At 34.9% G+C, this 17069-nt stretch overlaps 1 protein-coding gene across 10 annotated transcripts in view; it reads right to left on the bottom strand.

The window, feature by feature from the left end:
- Positions 1–17069, bottom strand: part of CACNA2D1 (calcium voltage-gated channel auxiliary subunit alpha2delta 1) — a 533324-nt gene that overhangs the window by 18809 nt on the left and 497446 nt on the right. For 7 of the 10 annotated variants that reach the window (XM_055590113.1, XM_055590111.1, XM_055590110.1 and 4 more), the window contains 13 exons: positions 16517–16579; positions 15745–15848; positions 13121–13207; positions 11257–11324; positions 10880–10918; positions 9142–9213; positions 8503–8655; positions 8365–8417; positions 6719–6774; positions 6222–6351; positions 4118–4227; positions 2918–3000; positions 1131–1219 (listed from right to left, as the gene is read on the bottom strand). In XM_055590113.1, coding sequence (XP_055446088.1) covers positions 1131–1219; positions 2918–3000; positions 4118–4227; positions 6222–6351; positions 6719–6774; positions 8365–8417; positions 8503–8655; positions 9142–9213; positions 10880–10918; positions 11257–11324; positions 13121–13207; positions 15745–15848; positions 16517–16579 — 1107 coding nt within the window. The remainder of the gene's footprint in view (positions 1–1130; positions 1220–2917; positions 3001–4117; positions 4228–6221; positions 6352–6718; positions 6775–8364; positions 8418–8502; positions 8656–9141; positions 9214–10879; positions 10919–11256; positions 11325–13120; positions 13208–15744; positions 15849–16516; positions 16580–17069) is intronic. The other 3 variants (XM_055590112.1, XM_055590114.1, XM_055590109.1) reach the window with 1 other exon arrangement.

Raw genomic sequence — 17069 nt, 5'->3', positions numbered from 1 at the left:
TCAATCATGAGGTAGGTTTAATGTATGTGTATGTATACACACATATTTATTCTACATATTCATTTTTCGTGTTCTCAATAACATGTATTTACCAATGATGTTTGCATAAAATAATGAACTTCCTCAATAGTACATGTTATTGATTTGCTCTGTTTTTCTTTACCACTTAAATTCAAAAGCATTATTTTATTATCCCAGAACATTCGGACACTCCCTCTGCTATTCCACTTTTCTCTCCTTCTGATGAACTCACTCTTCAGTAATGGCCACATCTCCATCTAGTGGTTTCCTAACCAAAGACTACCTGGACAGCAATGCAGAAAGAAAGAACATAACAAATGCTGTCTAGTTAACAACATTCAGGATTCCAAAACATCAAAAAAGAAAAGAAAAAATGTAATGGAACTCTGACTATAAACTCAGGCCCTAAAATATCTATTCAGTCGTACTGAGTATGTAATTCAGAAATTTGTCAGAAAATAACAAATAATGATAATCCTAGCCTAATGTAAATAATATTAAGTAAAATTAACTTAAGAAATTAGAAGCACTTAGTGATACTAAAATATTTCACTAAGAACATCAATATCTAAAGAAATGCTGTTTAGACAATATCCATTTATATAGAAAGGCAAAAATTAGGATAATGAGCTTAGAAGGTACTGAATAATGCTTGATAAAACTGAAATATTTCATTAATTTTATGTTAGCAACTTTTGAAACAAAACTTATGACCATCTCTAATAATTGTCCTTAGGGTATTTCTCTTAAGTAAAAGAAAGACATCATGAAGAATGTATACTTTTTTTCCACATTGACTTAACCTTGAGTAAAACCTTAAGAAACATTTCCAGGCAAGAATACTGGAGTGGGGTGCCATTCCCTTCTCCAGGGTATTGTCCCGTAAGAGACATTATTAATTTTTAACTTAATATAGGAAACTGATATGCTCTATTCAGGATTAGATACGTGTAATATTTGAACATTGTTATTTACAAAACAACATTACTACTGGCATTTTAATAACCTGGTTTCAGGACATTTATTGTAGTGGACTTAGGGATATGGATTACTTTTTAAAATTTCAAGCCAAACACAAAAACAAAGAAAAATTCGAGAAAGTGACTGACCATCCACAGCACATGAAAACTTGCAGAAAAATGAAGATAGGAGCTGACATCATGGTACAGGCACAACTCGTTGTGCATATAAGTTGATCCTATTAATAACGGGCAAAGTAGCAAGTACAGGAAAAGGAAAGAAAACACAGAAAAGAAGACATACAAGATGAGATTTCATGCAATTTGCTGGCAGTGAGCAGTTTATGTGAGCCTCCATTCAGAGCAGATTCACAGTGACCATTGCATAAGCATTACCAAAATACTCCAGTGCTAAAAAAACACAAGACATTATTAGCACATTAAGCTACTGAGCAAGAGTTGTACTTTCACACACAATCCATTTTACAACTTATAGGAACTTTAATATTGGAAATTTCTGTCTTTGTAAAATCTTCTTCTTGTGATCAAAAAATACAGTTTCCAACGGTGAAAATACTTTGGGTAATAGGTTTTTATATGATGTTGGAAGTGCACCTGAGTAAATTTAATCTGTCTTTGGTGACAAACAGTTGACAAGTGAAGTTTCCCTAATGAGTGACACTAGCCTTGGGTCCAAAAATAACATTCTTTGGGGGATAATTTGACACGGCAAAACTCCTTACGGTAGAGTAGACAGAACAAGAGAGTCCTCGTATCTGGGTCTTACTTAAGCCTCACTGTAAAAGAGGAAAAGGTCAAATAGCTCTAACTTTGAATCAGTTTTCCCCTTCAAAGACGAACTGATCAACAGTCCTTATGCAGGTAAAAGGATTTAGTGGCTAAAACATTTTGGGTTTTCACCCTTATTCCCCATCACCAATTTTACTTCTCTGCTCTGCTTCTAATCTGTATTATCTACTTGCATAATATGTAACTATGGAAATTCTTATTCTTTTCTGAAACAAATGTGATTATGTGTATTTGAGTAAATAAGTACACAATAGGTAAATCAGTTCTAAATAAATAACTTCTAGAAATGCACATTACTGAATAAATGATCTGACGTATTTTTAGAATAAGCAATTCCTAAGATGATAATGCTTTCTTTGCAAACCTTCATACAAAGAGACATGAAGACTGGAGAAATGAGAAATATTAAAGAAGTGTAGTTTTTATAAGTAGTGAGCATCTTTTATATGGGATTTGAAAAGTATAAAGCTACTTATATATACAGTAGTCTGGATAGTGCTTAGGAAAGGAAGACAGCTAACCTATAGGAAAAGGACTACTCATCTCAGATAACATACATTAAATATGGTGTGTAAAATTTTATCAACTTAATCCTGTGTTACTAACCTAGTCTAATTTCAAACAATATAAAAAGTAATTAAGAAAAGTAATACAAAGCTAATAGGTGATAGAATTACAAACCAATTAAAAAAGTAGAATTACAAAATAAGGGGACGACAGTGATTTAACAAGTTTTTAAATATACTGAATGAAGACTAAAGAAATTAATAAAATACTATAATAAAAACATATCTTCAAGATTGGAGTATAAATGAAGGTAGGCAACTCATATACTATTAGTAACATTTACTGTCAGTTACTATTTATTAGAAAGCCTTTAAAATCATTAGATTTATGATCTTGGAACATTAGTAAACTGGCATTGTGTTTGAAAGTACAATTTCTGTGGAAAGGACAGATAGATAGAAGAAGCAACTGTTAAGCTTATGCTAACCATAAAAAAATACTGAAATGAAAAAATCTATATACCAGCAAGTATGTCATGTTAATGAGAAATACTATGGTTAAGACATTATGTTGGAATTAAAACTGTACTTTGTCCCCTGAAATTCTTTGGACACACTTACCAAAGCATTGTTATCAAAGCAGACATCAGGCCCTTTTCGGTATCTGGGTTGCTTCACCATATCACAAGGATCTGGACCATCAGCTAAAAAAACTTGTTAAGGGATATGAAGTTACTTTTTCCCCCCCACAGAACTGAAAAAATACAATGCCATATATTTATTTCTCAAAGCAAGCAGGAGAAACCTATGACATTATTCTAGTGCCATACACTACTATAGGATTTAAGGAACTAAACTGCCACAAATTTTCTTTTGTTAGCCTAGGGACTGAGTGAAGAGATCAACTTTTTATCTGTACTGTACACAGCACGGTGCTGGCACAAGAAAGTACTCTGTAAATATTTGTAGAATCTAAGTGGTTGAAATGTGCACATGACGCACCTATAAGACAGAGTCATTCACATAAGACCATAACGGAGGACCTTGGTGCCTCCTATTCAGCAAGATAGAAACTAATTCTAGTAATTAACCCTGAGTTCCAAACATAACATACGGGAGGACTATCTTCCCAGAAACAGCAAAAACCAGAGGCAGTCTACCAAAATTCGGCCTGTAATGCTTGACTAGTCACTGCATTGCTATTTAGCATATTTACCCGCAGAAGCATTTTTAGCATTGCTGCCGTCGCAGTTGTAGCATGTGACAGGACTTACCTTCTTTCAAAGGCTGAGTAATATTCCATTGTGGGTACAGACCACATTCAACGCCATTAATGACGACTGGCTGTTGACAGCTTTCAAGGCACAGCAGACCTTTTTTCCCTTCTGTCCTATACCTGGGCGAGCTGACAGGGAAGACAGAGTACTCCCTCATCTGGCACCGTGTGGAAGTTTGGGCCAACAAGCCCCAGGGAGCACTGGCAGAAACCCAGCATCCTCCCAACCACCACCAAACCCCAAGCCAGGCATTCCCTGGTGCTCTCTAGCCATTTTCAGAGGCCCTTGGGATCTGCATTGCTCTCTCCACAAAGACTCACTGTGCAAGTGAGAAGCCTCTCGCCTTCTCTGAGTGCATGTGTAGCATCATGAGTCTTGACATCTAAATGAAATTTTGTGTGACGGGTCCGTGCTGCCTCTGTGAGGTGATCTCAGCCCTCTGTGGTATTTTTCTCTTTCTGGGCACGAACAATGTGATGTGGTTAAAAATGCATGGCTTTAAGATGGAATTTTCATTCCAAACCTCTCCAGTGTGAAAGGATACAAGTCTGCTCTGCTTGTATGAGCAGCCGTGTGTCACACGGACAAGTTCCTTTGCTCTCAACCATTATGAATATTAAGTTGGTGTTCATAAGTTTTTCTACGTGGAAGATTCTGTAGAATATTATAAAAGATTAGAGAAAATGTCATTTGAGAAAAAAACAGTTTTCAAAGACTGTTACATAGTAAAAAGAAAAGAAAACAAGACTTTTGAAACAAAGCATCACATGCACAAGCAGTAAAACTGAATGAGAATGCGTTTTGAAGAAAAAGATTAACATGGACATATTGTCTCTCAAACAAATACTAAAAAATTCCAACAGGAGATGTTTCTTAAGCGATAAACCAAATGCAAAATAAGTACCACTCTGTTGTTTAGAGTTGTAAGAAATGTTTTAGTTTACATGTTTAAGGAAGTGTGGTATTTAATCACTGAAAATGTCCCAGAGGTGCCTTATTTTACAGTGAAGGAAACTAGGAGTATAAAATGACTCAGCATTTGCCCAAGCTCATGCCAGGCTGAGGTCTAGATCAGGCTGTTAAACAAACCTTCTGGGAAGACAGAAATGCCGTCCACTTTAACCAATATGGTAGACAAATGCTTGCCACAGGATGCTATATTGAGCACCCGAAATGGTGACTAGTGTTGCTGAGGTACAAAACTGTAATATTGATTAGTTGCAATGACTAGATGACAGAAATTGCCATCTGTGGCTGGTTACTACTGAATTAGGACAACACAGGTCTAGACGGAATTAAGGGCTTTGAATTCCATGTAGTGTTTTTTTCCCACATCTTAAGCTGTTTCTACCTTTCACAATAAAAATGTAGGTCTGTTGTTAAAGAGTAATTGATTTTTCAAGGAAGCGGGGTTTTCTTTTTTTCTTAACCTATTTAAGTTGGGACACAAGCATAGAGCAAATCAAAAGTAACCGTGGTTCAACTTATTATAGTGGTCTTTACATCACAGTTTAACTTAGTCATTTTTAAAGTATACATTGCTACTCTTGGACATCAATTAATGAAAGACCGAAGACTACTAAACTGATAAATCCACTTAACTTGCCACAGTTCTATTTTCTGAAAGTGAGGTCATGATATGCTAATCTCTAAACAAGATGGTCTGCTTTTTGCTGATTACATGCCGGACTCCACCCCTTTCCTCTCCTCTGCGTACCCTCCACCTCCTCGTAGGACATGGAGGTTTAATAAAGTAAGTAAGTCATAAAATCATACTGACCACATCGATTAAAAATTTGTGCTCGTTGCAGTTAACCCCTTCCTGAAAATACTTAAAAAAAAAAAAAACCTGTTATAAACTTCTTTTCCAAATTCCCCAGCAACCAACTGTTCCTGCCCTGTCACCTGCTCAGATTACCTCACCTCCTCATATTTCCTCTTCTCTCTGTTAACATTTCTTCTAGAATAAGCTGTCCTCAGTTACTAAAAACAAAGTATTCCATGTGCCTTCCTGCTCTGTTCTCAGGGATACTGTGACATAGATTATCCCTTTTCCTCTTGAAACTTCAAAAATCTCCACCCTGCCATTCGTTCTTTCTATCAATACAAATAAAATAAAATTTTCCATTTCTTCCAAGAATTTTTCAAAGTGTTTTATGGACCGTGATGACCAACACTGACCTTGACTTCAGGAAATATGTTCTTAGTTTTTTCAGTTTCAAATCAAAGATAAGTGAATACTACAACTAAAACAATTTCCTACCCAAGGATATGTCTGTTAATCTGTTTAGTAAGTATAATTCTAATCAAAATTAGTATCATTTCTGAAACTAGCTCTACATTAGAAAAAATTTAATATGGATTCTTTTAGACAAAATACAAATTCCTTTATATTCTGCCTAAAAGTGGGCGTAATTTTCTTGATTACACAATTGCTAAAATAAGTTGAAGGAATTACAACTTATCGAAGTCAGAATTAACGTTAAAAACCTTCAGAGAAACTGAAGATCTGCAGTGTTTTCAATGTAAAGTAGTTACTCATCTCTCTCATATTCAAATGACAATCTGTTATTTTCTGTAATGATTATACAAGTGAGTACAATTTCTTAGGGAAGCAAGACTAGTCCAGAATTGAAGAAACGAATTACCTGGAACAGTTTCCACAATCTAATACACCACTAAATGATTTACTATCGTTATCGAAAAAATACTGGGTTTGTTCAGTAATGCAACTCTGCTTTGACAGAGAGGCTGTAAAGTCATCATCTTCCATCTCAACTGTGGGGAAAACAAAGACCATTATTATGAGGGGTCTCCCAGAGCCTCCATTTCTCAAAGAGCAAAACAAATCAATCAGTATAAGGGCAGGCACCATAATTGGCTAGTTACTCCATGAGGTACAGTGGCAGCTCCTAAAGGTACCCATTAACTCTCATTAGAATAAATGAATTGGAATATATAACAGCTGCAAAACAGAAATCAATGTGACCTAGGAATGTTTCTAAGGCATTAGGAAAGTTGTGACAAAAAGAATTTAACCTACGAAAGTGTTAAATGGTCGATCTCTCTCTCACACACACACACACTCAGCACACCCAAAAAGAACATTTTAAGTTATTATGATAGCATCTGAGCCATTACATACCTGCCTCAAGAAGTCGTGGAAAGGTCAAACTCAAGAGAAACTGCTGTAGAATAGACCTAAATTTTAAATGCAAAAAACTATTGATAAAAAGCTAGGTGTTTCATTTTATAAATTATATCATAAACACCAGAGTATTTTTGCATGTACACATACACATATTTCTTTTTTCATCTTTCTGGAAAAACTGAGAATTTGCAAGCATTTTTATAGAAGTGTTTTTAAATTATATAAGACATTGTAAATTTCTTTCTGTAAAAGAAGTCATGAAGTCAGTTGTCTTCAGGACCCTGTGAGGGACACATAATGTGTGAAGACACTTAATATAAAATCTGAGTGAGGAGAGGTGATAACTCTAGGGAGAATGTCATCATTTTAGTGCATAGTTTTGACATTCAAGATTTTATCCTTATTTTCAATTTTGAAGCTGTATTATGGTAGGGAAAAAACACCACAAAACAAACAAAAATGACTGTGTACCATGGGTTTATTAACTGTTTACGTAAGGTGGCATAAAATAAAATGCATAATGTGGCATTCATGAAATAAAATATACCTTTAAATATAGGACATTTGGCACATTTCAGTTTTACAATAAATGACAATTGAGCCAAATACTGGTAAAAACTCATTTGGAACTGAGTTTAGTTAAAACAAAAGTGGGGAGAAGGGAAGTTGAGGAGGAGGGATTTTCTGGCCAGAAAATAGCATAAAAACAAGTATTTCAGGATGACTATGAGATTGACTTTGTACAGCCTATCTAAAATAGCATTTGACAACAGAAAGTACCATTTTTCCATTTTTCATAATTTTTAAGAAATCAGATTTTTAATCTAAAATCTTTGCTACTTTAATAAAATGGCATAATCATTTAATTTTAGCTGGGAAAGCCTCAAAATCAAGTGAACGTTATGTATTAATCTACATTGAACAAAACTTACACAATACAGCTGGGTAATGATACAAAAGAGGAACACGGAGGAAGGGAGGGAATGGACCCAGACATCATACGAGGATTAGTTACTTGACTGACCAGACCCAAACAATGACAAATTTGATCTTCCAGACTTTCCACAGTGCCTCAATAAGCAATTTAAATGTCTTCTTTTCATTGGTGGCAGGATATAGGTGGAGGGGAAATGGGAGGAAGGGTAGAACCAGTGAAAAGAATTAGATCCATTTCAGGAATATGATGCCTCTAAAATGAGGCCAGCCTTTGTATGAAAAGTGAAGAAGTAGAAAGAGAAGTCATCATATCATGAATCCGATGGATGAAGACATTTAACGTGGGTATTTAAGACAATAACTAGTAAATTTCTGTAGATCAATGTGATGCCTACAATTTAAGGACTGAGTACAATATGAACACAAAATACCAGTAAAAAGAATTTCAACAGATCCACAGATAAAAGAATCCCGTGAAGAGGCTGAAGTTTAATAAAACTATTTTCATAGAAAAAGCTGAATAACTGTAATGGTTTTACACTGATCATTTAAGAAAAAAATACTTATGACTGTTAACAATATGTGCTGTAGGAAATAAATGTAGTTCCCGTAATAATTATCTACATGTCTGTATTTTCATCAAATTCTTTCCTATTTTACAACACTTTTTTCTCATTACCCATAAAACTAAAATTTGGACTTACCAGGCAGCAGCAGTGGCCCACCAGCCAATGTGTAATATGTCGGCTATTGATGGCTATAAAACAGGATAAGAAAGTATTACACTAATGAGCCCCGAGTGTCCCTCTGACACAATGGGAAGCCGAGTGGATATTACTGACCACGTATGCTGAGCGATGCCCTGCTCCTTGTTTTGGTGCAGCTCCTGGCTCACACACCGACTGATAATCATAAGACTTGTTATAAGCATAAACTGATATATTAATCAGGTGTCTCATCAAACTTGGATCAATCTCTCCAAAAAATCTTCCAATCTGGTACAGAAAAAAATAATTACTATTTGGCTCACATTTGAAACTTTATTAACACTTGAATCAGTACAAAGAAACTGAACTAAAACCACTGAGGAGCTTAAAAACAAAAGCAAGTAATAAATGAGTATATGACACTTTGAAAGAACTCCCATGAGATTAGGTGTTTTCATCTGTTTCAAACCAGTTTGTATTAAGAATCATATTATCAACAGACTAATATGTGAAATTTTTCTAAATTCCTGAGATCACAAATAAAACAGTTCATATCATGTTAAAATCTTTACCAAATAAGTTGTAACAGAAACAATACCAGAAAGTAAAACTAACAAGTAAAAGGAAAACTATTTTTAGGATGTATTTTTTTATGGTTTCTATTACATTAAACACTTTGGTTATCAATTTTTATAGTGGTGTGGAGGAGTTTCATAATGTTGATCAGGGAAACACACTTTGGAAACTCTACCCCTTCCCACTTTAAGTACATACCTGGTTAGTATAATCATCATGATTTGCCATCAAAAGGAACCCACCATCATCTAGAATAACACAGTCCATTACCTATCAAAATAAAAACAACAGTTAATACATTTTTAAGGAAGGTTAAATTACATTATGACTCCATTTTATGTAGATGATTATAACAATAAAAATAGGAGAAAAGCTTAAATAACTATATCTTATCTTGAAGGTATGTGCTCAGGAGATTCTGATGAAATAAGGGTATGCATAGATTGGTATCAAACCATCAGGGCTTGAAATTCCACCACCATCCAGCCATTAAAATTGTCAACTCAAGTCTGAACAATACATAAGAACAAATCAGAAAAAATCCTATTGCCACTCTGTGGTCATCTTAATGAACCAGGAAACTGGATAAATCAAATATTTAATAATGTATCATTACTTTTTATTATTATATTTAAACACGTAATTAAGATTTTGACAAGAAAGACATTTAAAAAAATCCATTTGGGGCACTATCCATCACAGACTTAAAAAGAAAAAGCAACACCATGAGGTTATTTATAATTGTTTTATATTAAAAATATTTGGGTAATTTGGGATGTAAAAGCAAGAATCAAGGGGAAAAAAGGCCTTTAAGGAAAAATAATCATATGTCCTAAAATGTTCCCAGTTTAAATTATGCTTAAATATATCAATCAATTTAATAGTTTTACTGTATTAAATTACAATTAAAAGCATTGTTTTCAGAGTTCAGGACATAATACATTCTGTTTTCCTAATATGGAAGAAGCTTGCTAAAACTTGCTCTAAAAACAGCTGATACATAGTCTATGTACAATGAACGTTACTGGCTATGGCTTCTCAAGATTTATGAGTGATAAAACGATACGAAACTCCTGCTTCCCTTGGAAACATTTGTGGGAGAGGGAGAGGGTGGGAAGATTTGGGAGAATGGCATTGAAACATGTAAAATATCATGTATGAAATGAGTCGCCAGTCCAGGTTCAATGCACGATACTGGATGCTTGGGGCTAGTGCACTGGGACGACCCAGAGGGATGGTATGGGGAGGGAGGAGGGAGGAGGGTTCAGGGTGGGGAACACATGTATACCTGTGGCGGATTCATTTTGATATTTGGCAAAACTAATACAATTTTGTAAAGTTTAAAAATAAAATAAAAAAAGAAAATAGGGGAATTCATCCTTATTGAGGAGAGGCATAACTTATCTAGTATCATTCGTACAACATGTTAAACTGGAAACAAAAGGTTCATATTAGCTTTTTCAATTTCTCAAACACAAATGGAAGTGATAGAATCCAATCCAGGCAAGTAAAACTTTTTTACAATTCTAAGGTTCAGTTAAAAGAAACTTTCTCACCACTATAATACAGCACAAAAATATTCAGATAAAATGCAAAAGATAAGGGAAGACTGCATTGATAATAAGTATGTTTCAGTTAGAAACCATGGTCAGAAACAAAGCCGAAATAAATATGTGCAAAAGAATCTAATACAATTGGGTCCAAAGAGAATATAGTTCATATTGATATAGCTTTTAAATGAATATTTTTAAATGCTTCTAAATTTAGGAATTGAAAGCATATAATTCAAATTCTCATCAGTGAATAAGTTTACCATTCCATACAATATTATTTTGGTATCTGATGAAAACTTCCTGCATTTTTGTACCATTAGTCTTAGAAAGAGTAACACAAAAAGTTGTATTTAAAAATTCCATTTTAAAAAGAGTTTTCTTACATCACTGTTTCTTTTACAGTCACAAACTGGACCGGCACACTGAAAGACAGAAAGTATAATTATCACCTCACATTTTCTTAATAACTGGATTTTAATTATATCATTTTAATTATTACCATAAAAGATTAAATGATAGTCTAATCATTAGTTTTACATTTATAAATTAGAGAATATCAATAAATATTTAAATGGGCATTTTAAACTCTTACATTAATAATATTTTTAATATTGGTTGACTAAACAAACAAAAAAATCTCTGAAAAAAATAGGAATTCATAATTATCTTCAGTGTAGTAGCATTAAAAGTTGATTTTGCCACTGTATTTGATTTTTTGAGACTAGTAAATGTAGCATAGGAATTAAAAAAAAAATCTTACCGGATCCCTGATTGATGTTTTGGTGAAATTCTCTATCCAGGAATTTACATCAATTTTAATTCCAACAACTGAAAAACCACGTAAAGAAAAATTAACACAAAATTTTAAAGAAATGTAGCCATAATTGTCACTTATCTTTACTCTCACATTTGAAAATTCCTAAGGAGGCAAATGTAAAAAAACCAGAACATCCATTTAATTGCAGATACACTGAGAAATGCTGATTCAAATTTATGTAAAAGGTTACACATTTAATTAGCTAGATATATATTTTGCTATATGATAATTTAGGTAATTTATAAAATAGCATTACATTGAATATAATGTTAAAATTAGAAATATATTTCTTGAGGTTTTCATTAAGAAGTAATATTAATAGCTCTTACACTATTACATAAACTTCTTTATATTCATAGTTCATTTTCTACAACCTTGCCAATTAATACAATAAGCTTAAAAATTGATAGTGTCAGGAATAGATTTATAAATATGCAGTCATTTGAAGGGTGAGCTTGAAGGGGCTTCCCTCACCTAACCAGCGCATGCAGTAGTTGCTGAAGATATGTTTGCTAAAGTGTGGATAAATGAGCAGATGAGTAGGTAGGTGAGTGGGTGGGAAAGGGCACGTGAATGAGAGACTGAAAGAGTAAGATGGGATGAGTAAATAAGCAACTGTGAGAATGCAGGAAGGAGCAAATGAGCTGGTCACTGCATGAGCGACAGAGTGAATCCATGTAGTTGAACCAATGAGGGCTAAAACTGCCCTCAGGAGCAGAAAGGGATTTATCTGCTTTTTCAATATGGCCTCTCTAAACCCTGTATCAGAGAAGGCAATGGCACCCCACTCCAGTACTCTTGCCTGGAAAATCCCATGGACGGAGGAGCCTGGTGGGCTGCAGTCCATGGGGTCCCTAAGAGTTGGACGCGACTGAGCGACTTCCCTTTCACTTCTCCCTTTCATGCATTGGAGAAGGAAATGGCAACCCACTCCAGTGTTCTTGCCTGGAGAATCCCCAGGACGGGGAAGCCTGGTGGGCTGCCGTCTATGGGGTCACACAGAGTCGGACATGACTGAAGTGACTTAGCAGCAGCAGCAAACCCTTTATAGAATTCGAACAACACTGATTTACATAATACTTTTTTTCCTTAACTTTTATTTATCTGTTTACTCTAGCCCACTTCTAACTCCCACTAATGCTCAGTTTTAAGAACTTTTGCATTTGTTTGACTTAGTTTACCAAATATTTCATATTCTTTATTCTAAGCTTTTAAACAAGATTCCTACTTTTTAACAGATATATAATATAGATATGACATAATTTATCTTTCTCAATGATGTAAACAACTTTTAATGTTTAAAATATCACAGACATTTACATCCTTGGCGATATCTACTCTGCTACATGGCATGTGAGATCTTAGTTTCCCATCCAGGGATCAGACCCGTGCCCTGTGCAGTGGAAGCGTGAAGTCCTAACCAATGGACTGCCAAGGAATTCCCTCTACTTTTGTATATTTGAAATACTTAATAGGTTAGATTTCTAAAGTGAGATTGCTACATCAGTCAAACATTTAGAATTTTGATATATAGTATAAAACTGACTCCATAAATTTGTGTCAACGGTGTATAAACATATACACACTTCTTTCAAAAATTTGTCAACTCTTTATAGTATCAATTTAATTTTATCCCCAATCTCATAGGTAACTGTGTCTCATTTTCTTTTTCACACTCGGATGTCTTTGACTGTATTTTGGTTGAAGCTTACTGATAGCCTTCCTGATAAGTACTGCCAGTTGATATTAGAAACAGTAGGTCACATTTAATTTCAGTCCTGTGTATGTGGATAGTATATATGCTTACCTGCAGGTTTAAGAAGTTTTCCTTGGATGTAAATTTCTACAGCTTTGCTTACCATAATGCCTGATTCATAAGCACCAGGTCCACTTTCTAAAAGAAAGGAAAAAAAAGGAAAACAAACCACTCTATCTAAATCAAATAATATTATATTTCTTTTAATATATATAGGAAAACAGTATTTTGCTTAAATATTCTAGCATAGATATGTTATCAAGGAATGGGTGGTCTCCTCTTCCCTTTTCTTCCTTTTTATACCAGGCTAATTGGAGTGTCCATGAATTGGTTGCATTAATTGACTTTGGAATGGGACTTATTAGCTTGGCTGCATCACTCTCACAAGTTAAAGGATGCACACCAAATCTCTGGTTTATTATACCTATAAAAATAATGAGGAGGCTATTGAAATGAAGCAGAAAGATTGATCTTAGATTCATGAAACTGCTGTAAAAGATACATGTCCCTGGAAAAAACTGAAATTCCCTGAACTTCAGTTTCACCATTTGTAAAAATGATGGTAATAAGCCCAACCTCTAGAAAGGCTGAAGGAAATAATTTCACAATTTGTATGGAAATACAAAAAACCTCGAACAGCCAAAGCGATCTTGAGAAAGAAGAATGGAACTGGAGGAATCAACCTACCTGACTTCAGGCTCTACTACAAAGCCACAGTTATCAAGAGAGTATGGTACTGGCACAAAGACAGAAATATAGATCAATGGAACAAAATAGAAAGCCCAGAGATAAACCCACGCACATATGGACACCTTATCTTTGACAAAGGAGGCAAGAATATACAATGGATTAAAGACAATCTCTTTAACAAGTGGTGCTGGGAAATCTGGTCAACCACTTGTAAAAGAATGAAACTAGAACACTTTCTAACACCATACACAAAAATAAACTCAAAATGGATTAAAGATCTAAACCTAAGACCAGAAACTATAAAACTCCTAGAGGAGAACATAGGCAAAACACTCTCTGACATACATCACAGCAGGATCCTCTATGACCCGCCTCCCAGAATATTGGAAATAAAAGCAAAAATAAACAAATGGGACCTAATTAACCTTAAAAGCTTCTGCACATCAAAGGAAACTATTAGCAAGGTGAAAAGACAGCCTTCAGAATGGGAGAAGATAATAGCAAATGAAGCAACTGACAAACAACTAATCTCGAGAATATACAAGCAACTCCTACAGCTCAACTCCAGAAAAATAAATGACCCAATCAAAAAATGGGCCAAAGAACTAAACAGACATTTCTCCAAAGAAGACATACAGATGGCTAACAAACACATGAAAAGAGGCTCAACATCACTCATTATCAGAGAAATGCAAATCAAAACCACTATGAGGTACCATTTCACACCAGTCAGAAAGGCTGCGATCCAAAAGTCTACAAGCAATAAATGCTGGAGAGCGTGTGGAGAAAAAGGAACCTTCTTACACTGTTGGTGGGAATGCAAACTAGTACAGCCACTATGGAAAACAGTGTGGAGATTCCTTAAAAAACTGGAAATAGAACTGCCTTATGATCCAGCAATCCCACTGCTGGGCATACACACTGAGGAAACCAGAAGGGAAAGAGACACGTGTACCCCAATGTTCATTGCAGCACTGTTTATAATAGCCAGGACATGGAAGCAACCTAGATATCCATCAGCAGATGAATGGATAAGAAAGCTATGGTACATACACACAATGGAGTATTACTCAGCCATTAAAAAGAATACATTTGAATCAGTTCTAATGAGGTGGATGAAACTGGAGCCTATTATACAGAGTGAAGTAAGCCAGAAAGAAAAACACCAATACAGTATACTAACGCATATATATGGAATTTAGAAAGATGGTAACAATAACCCTGTGTACGAGACAGCAAAAGAGACACTGGTGTATAGAACAGTCTTATGGACTCTGTGGGAGAGGGAGAGGGTGGGAAGATTTGGGAGAATGGCATTGAAACATGTATAATATCATGTATGAAACGAGTTGCCAGTCCAGGTTCAATGCACGATACTGGATGCTTGGGGCTGGTGCACTGGGACGACCCAGAGGGCTGGTATGGGGAGGGAGGAGGGATCAGGATGGGGAACACATGTATACCTGTGGTGGATTCATTTTGATATTTGGCAAAACTAATACAATTATGTAAAGTTTAAAAATAAAATAAAATTTAAAAAAAAAATAGAAAGTTTTAGGGAAACAGCCCAATAGAATATTTTTAAAATATAGACTAGTAATAATTTGTACAAATATTATGCAACTAATACTGATTAAAGCAGAGTAAACTGATTAATTACATTTTTAAAAATTCACTAAACATTCTTCAGTGTATTTTCAGTTTGTGAAATTAGGGATTATCTACATCTGTTTCACTGTACCGTGCATGCCTGTAGATATGCTGTATTCACATTACTGGCTGGCTGATTTCCTGTAGATGTATTTTACTTCTTCAACTAAATGGATACTTCAGTCTTTCCAGTGTCATGCATATGGTATATAATTAATAATGATTGATCTGAGCAACTATCATAATATATATTGTTTGGTAGGAAAGCAGGTAGTAGCAATAATTTATTTTAAAAAGGGGAATTGAGATGAATGAATTGTTAAAGTAGTACTTACTGTTAAAGTAGGGAGCGGTGAAAACATAGTTATCGTTATCTAGACTTCTTTTATAGAAGCTGTCCTCATATGTTTCTGGGTTTTCTTGCCAATTTTCTCCAGCCCTAAGGAGGAAGTGGCTCATCATTTTTATTCTTTAATCTATGTGATAACTTACTTTTCCATTTGTGGACATCACTGAACTTTACAGATATGTCTGCATCTCTGGTACGTGTAAGGAAGTTAGTGGTAATTGATGGTGTAAATGACATTCATTACTAAGCAATAGATCAGCACAGAGTTAAATTAAGGAGCAGAAAAAGCTGACTCCAAGTTTTACTCTGACGTTTACTAGCCAGGTAATTGAGGACAAGTCAGTTAGTAAGTCAATTAATATTAAAAAGCCTACAGAGCCCACTTTATGGACTCTTCTGAAGATAAACACAGATAAAATCCATACATGAGTGAAAATAATGAAGTGCTATGCAAATATTGCCAATAGTCATACTCATAATAACATTATGTTCATTTAACCAGGTTAGTTATGTCTACAAAGAGAAAAATTTCTTTTAAAACTTCTTAAATTTTGTAATATAGGTGACGAGGAAAAATACAATTGAATCATAGCATGTTTTTCAAGAATGGAGTTTTTTAATAATTAAGTACTTTAAATAAACTCTAATTTAATAGTGATCAGTTTCTCTGAAGAATAGCTTCCTAATACAGTAATGCACAGATCCTTGGAGAAGTCCTCTGTAATGTACTAACTTTTACAGATGTTATTTGAACTTACTCTTTCGGATAAACTCTGGTAATCCCACCATCAGTCACAACAAATCGTGCTTTCACTCCCTTGCTGAAACAGAAGACAGAAGAAGCAAAGTTTCGTTCAACTGAGTCTTTGTACGATATTTAGATGTTGGTGGTACAAAGAGAAATAAAATGGGTTCCTAAGATGAAGCTGAAACTCCAATACTTTGGCCACCTGATGAGAAGAGCTGACTCATTTGAAAAGATCCTGATGCTGGGAAAGTTTGAGGGTAGGAGGAGAAGGGGATGACGGAGGATGAGATGGTTGGATGGTATCACCAACTCAATGGACATGGGTTTGGGTGGACTCCGGGAGTTGGTGATGGACAGGGAAGCCTGGCATGCTGCGGTTCATGGGGTCGCAAAGAGTCAGACACGACTGAGTGACAGAACTGAACTGAAGACAAAGCAAGCCAAGGTAAATATATGAATAGATGCACACTACAGTTTAACAGTTAAAATGTCTAAGAAATAGTTAAAGAGAGGATCTTCAAGGAAGACATTTCATAAGAAACAATGATATAGCTGCATTTTGA

Source organism: Bubalus kerabau, chromosome 8 (assembly GCF_029407905.1).
Source record: "Bubalus kerabau isolate K-KA32 ecotype Philippines breed swamp buffalo chromosome 8, PCC_UOA_SB_1v2, whole genome shotgun sequence".
Taxonomy (NCBI): domain Eukaryota; kingdom Metazoa; phylum Chordata; class Mammalia; order Artiodactyla; family Bovidae; genus Bubalus; species Bubalus kerabau.
The sequence above is the reverse complement of the archived record's forward strand: the minus strand, read 5'-3'. Positions and strand labels throughout refer to the sequence as shown.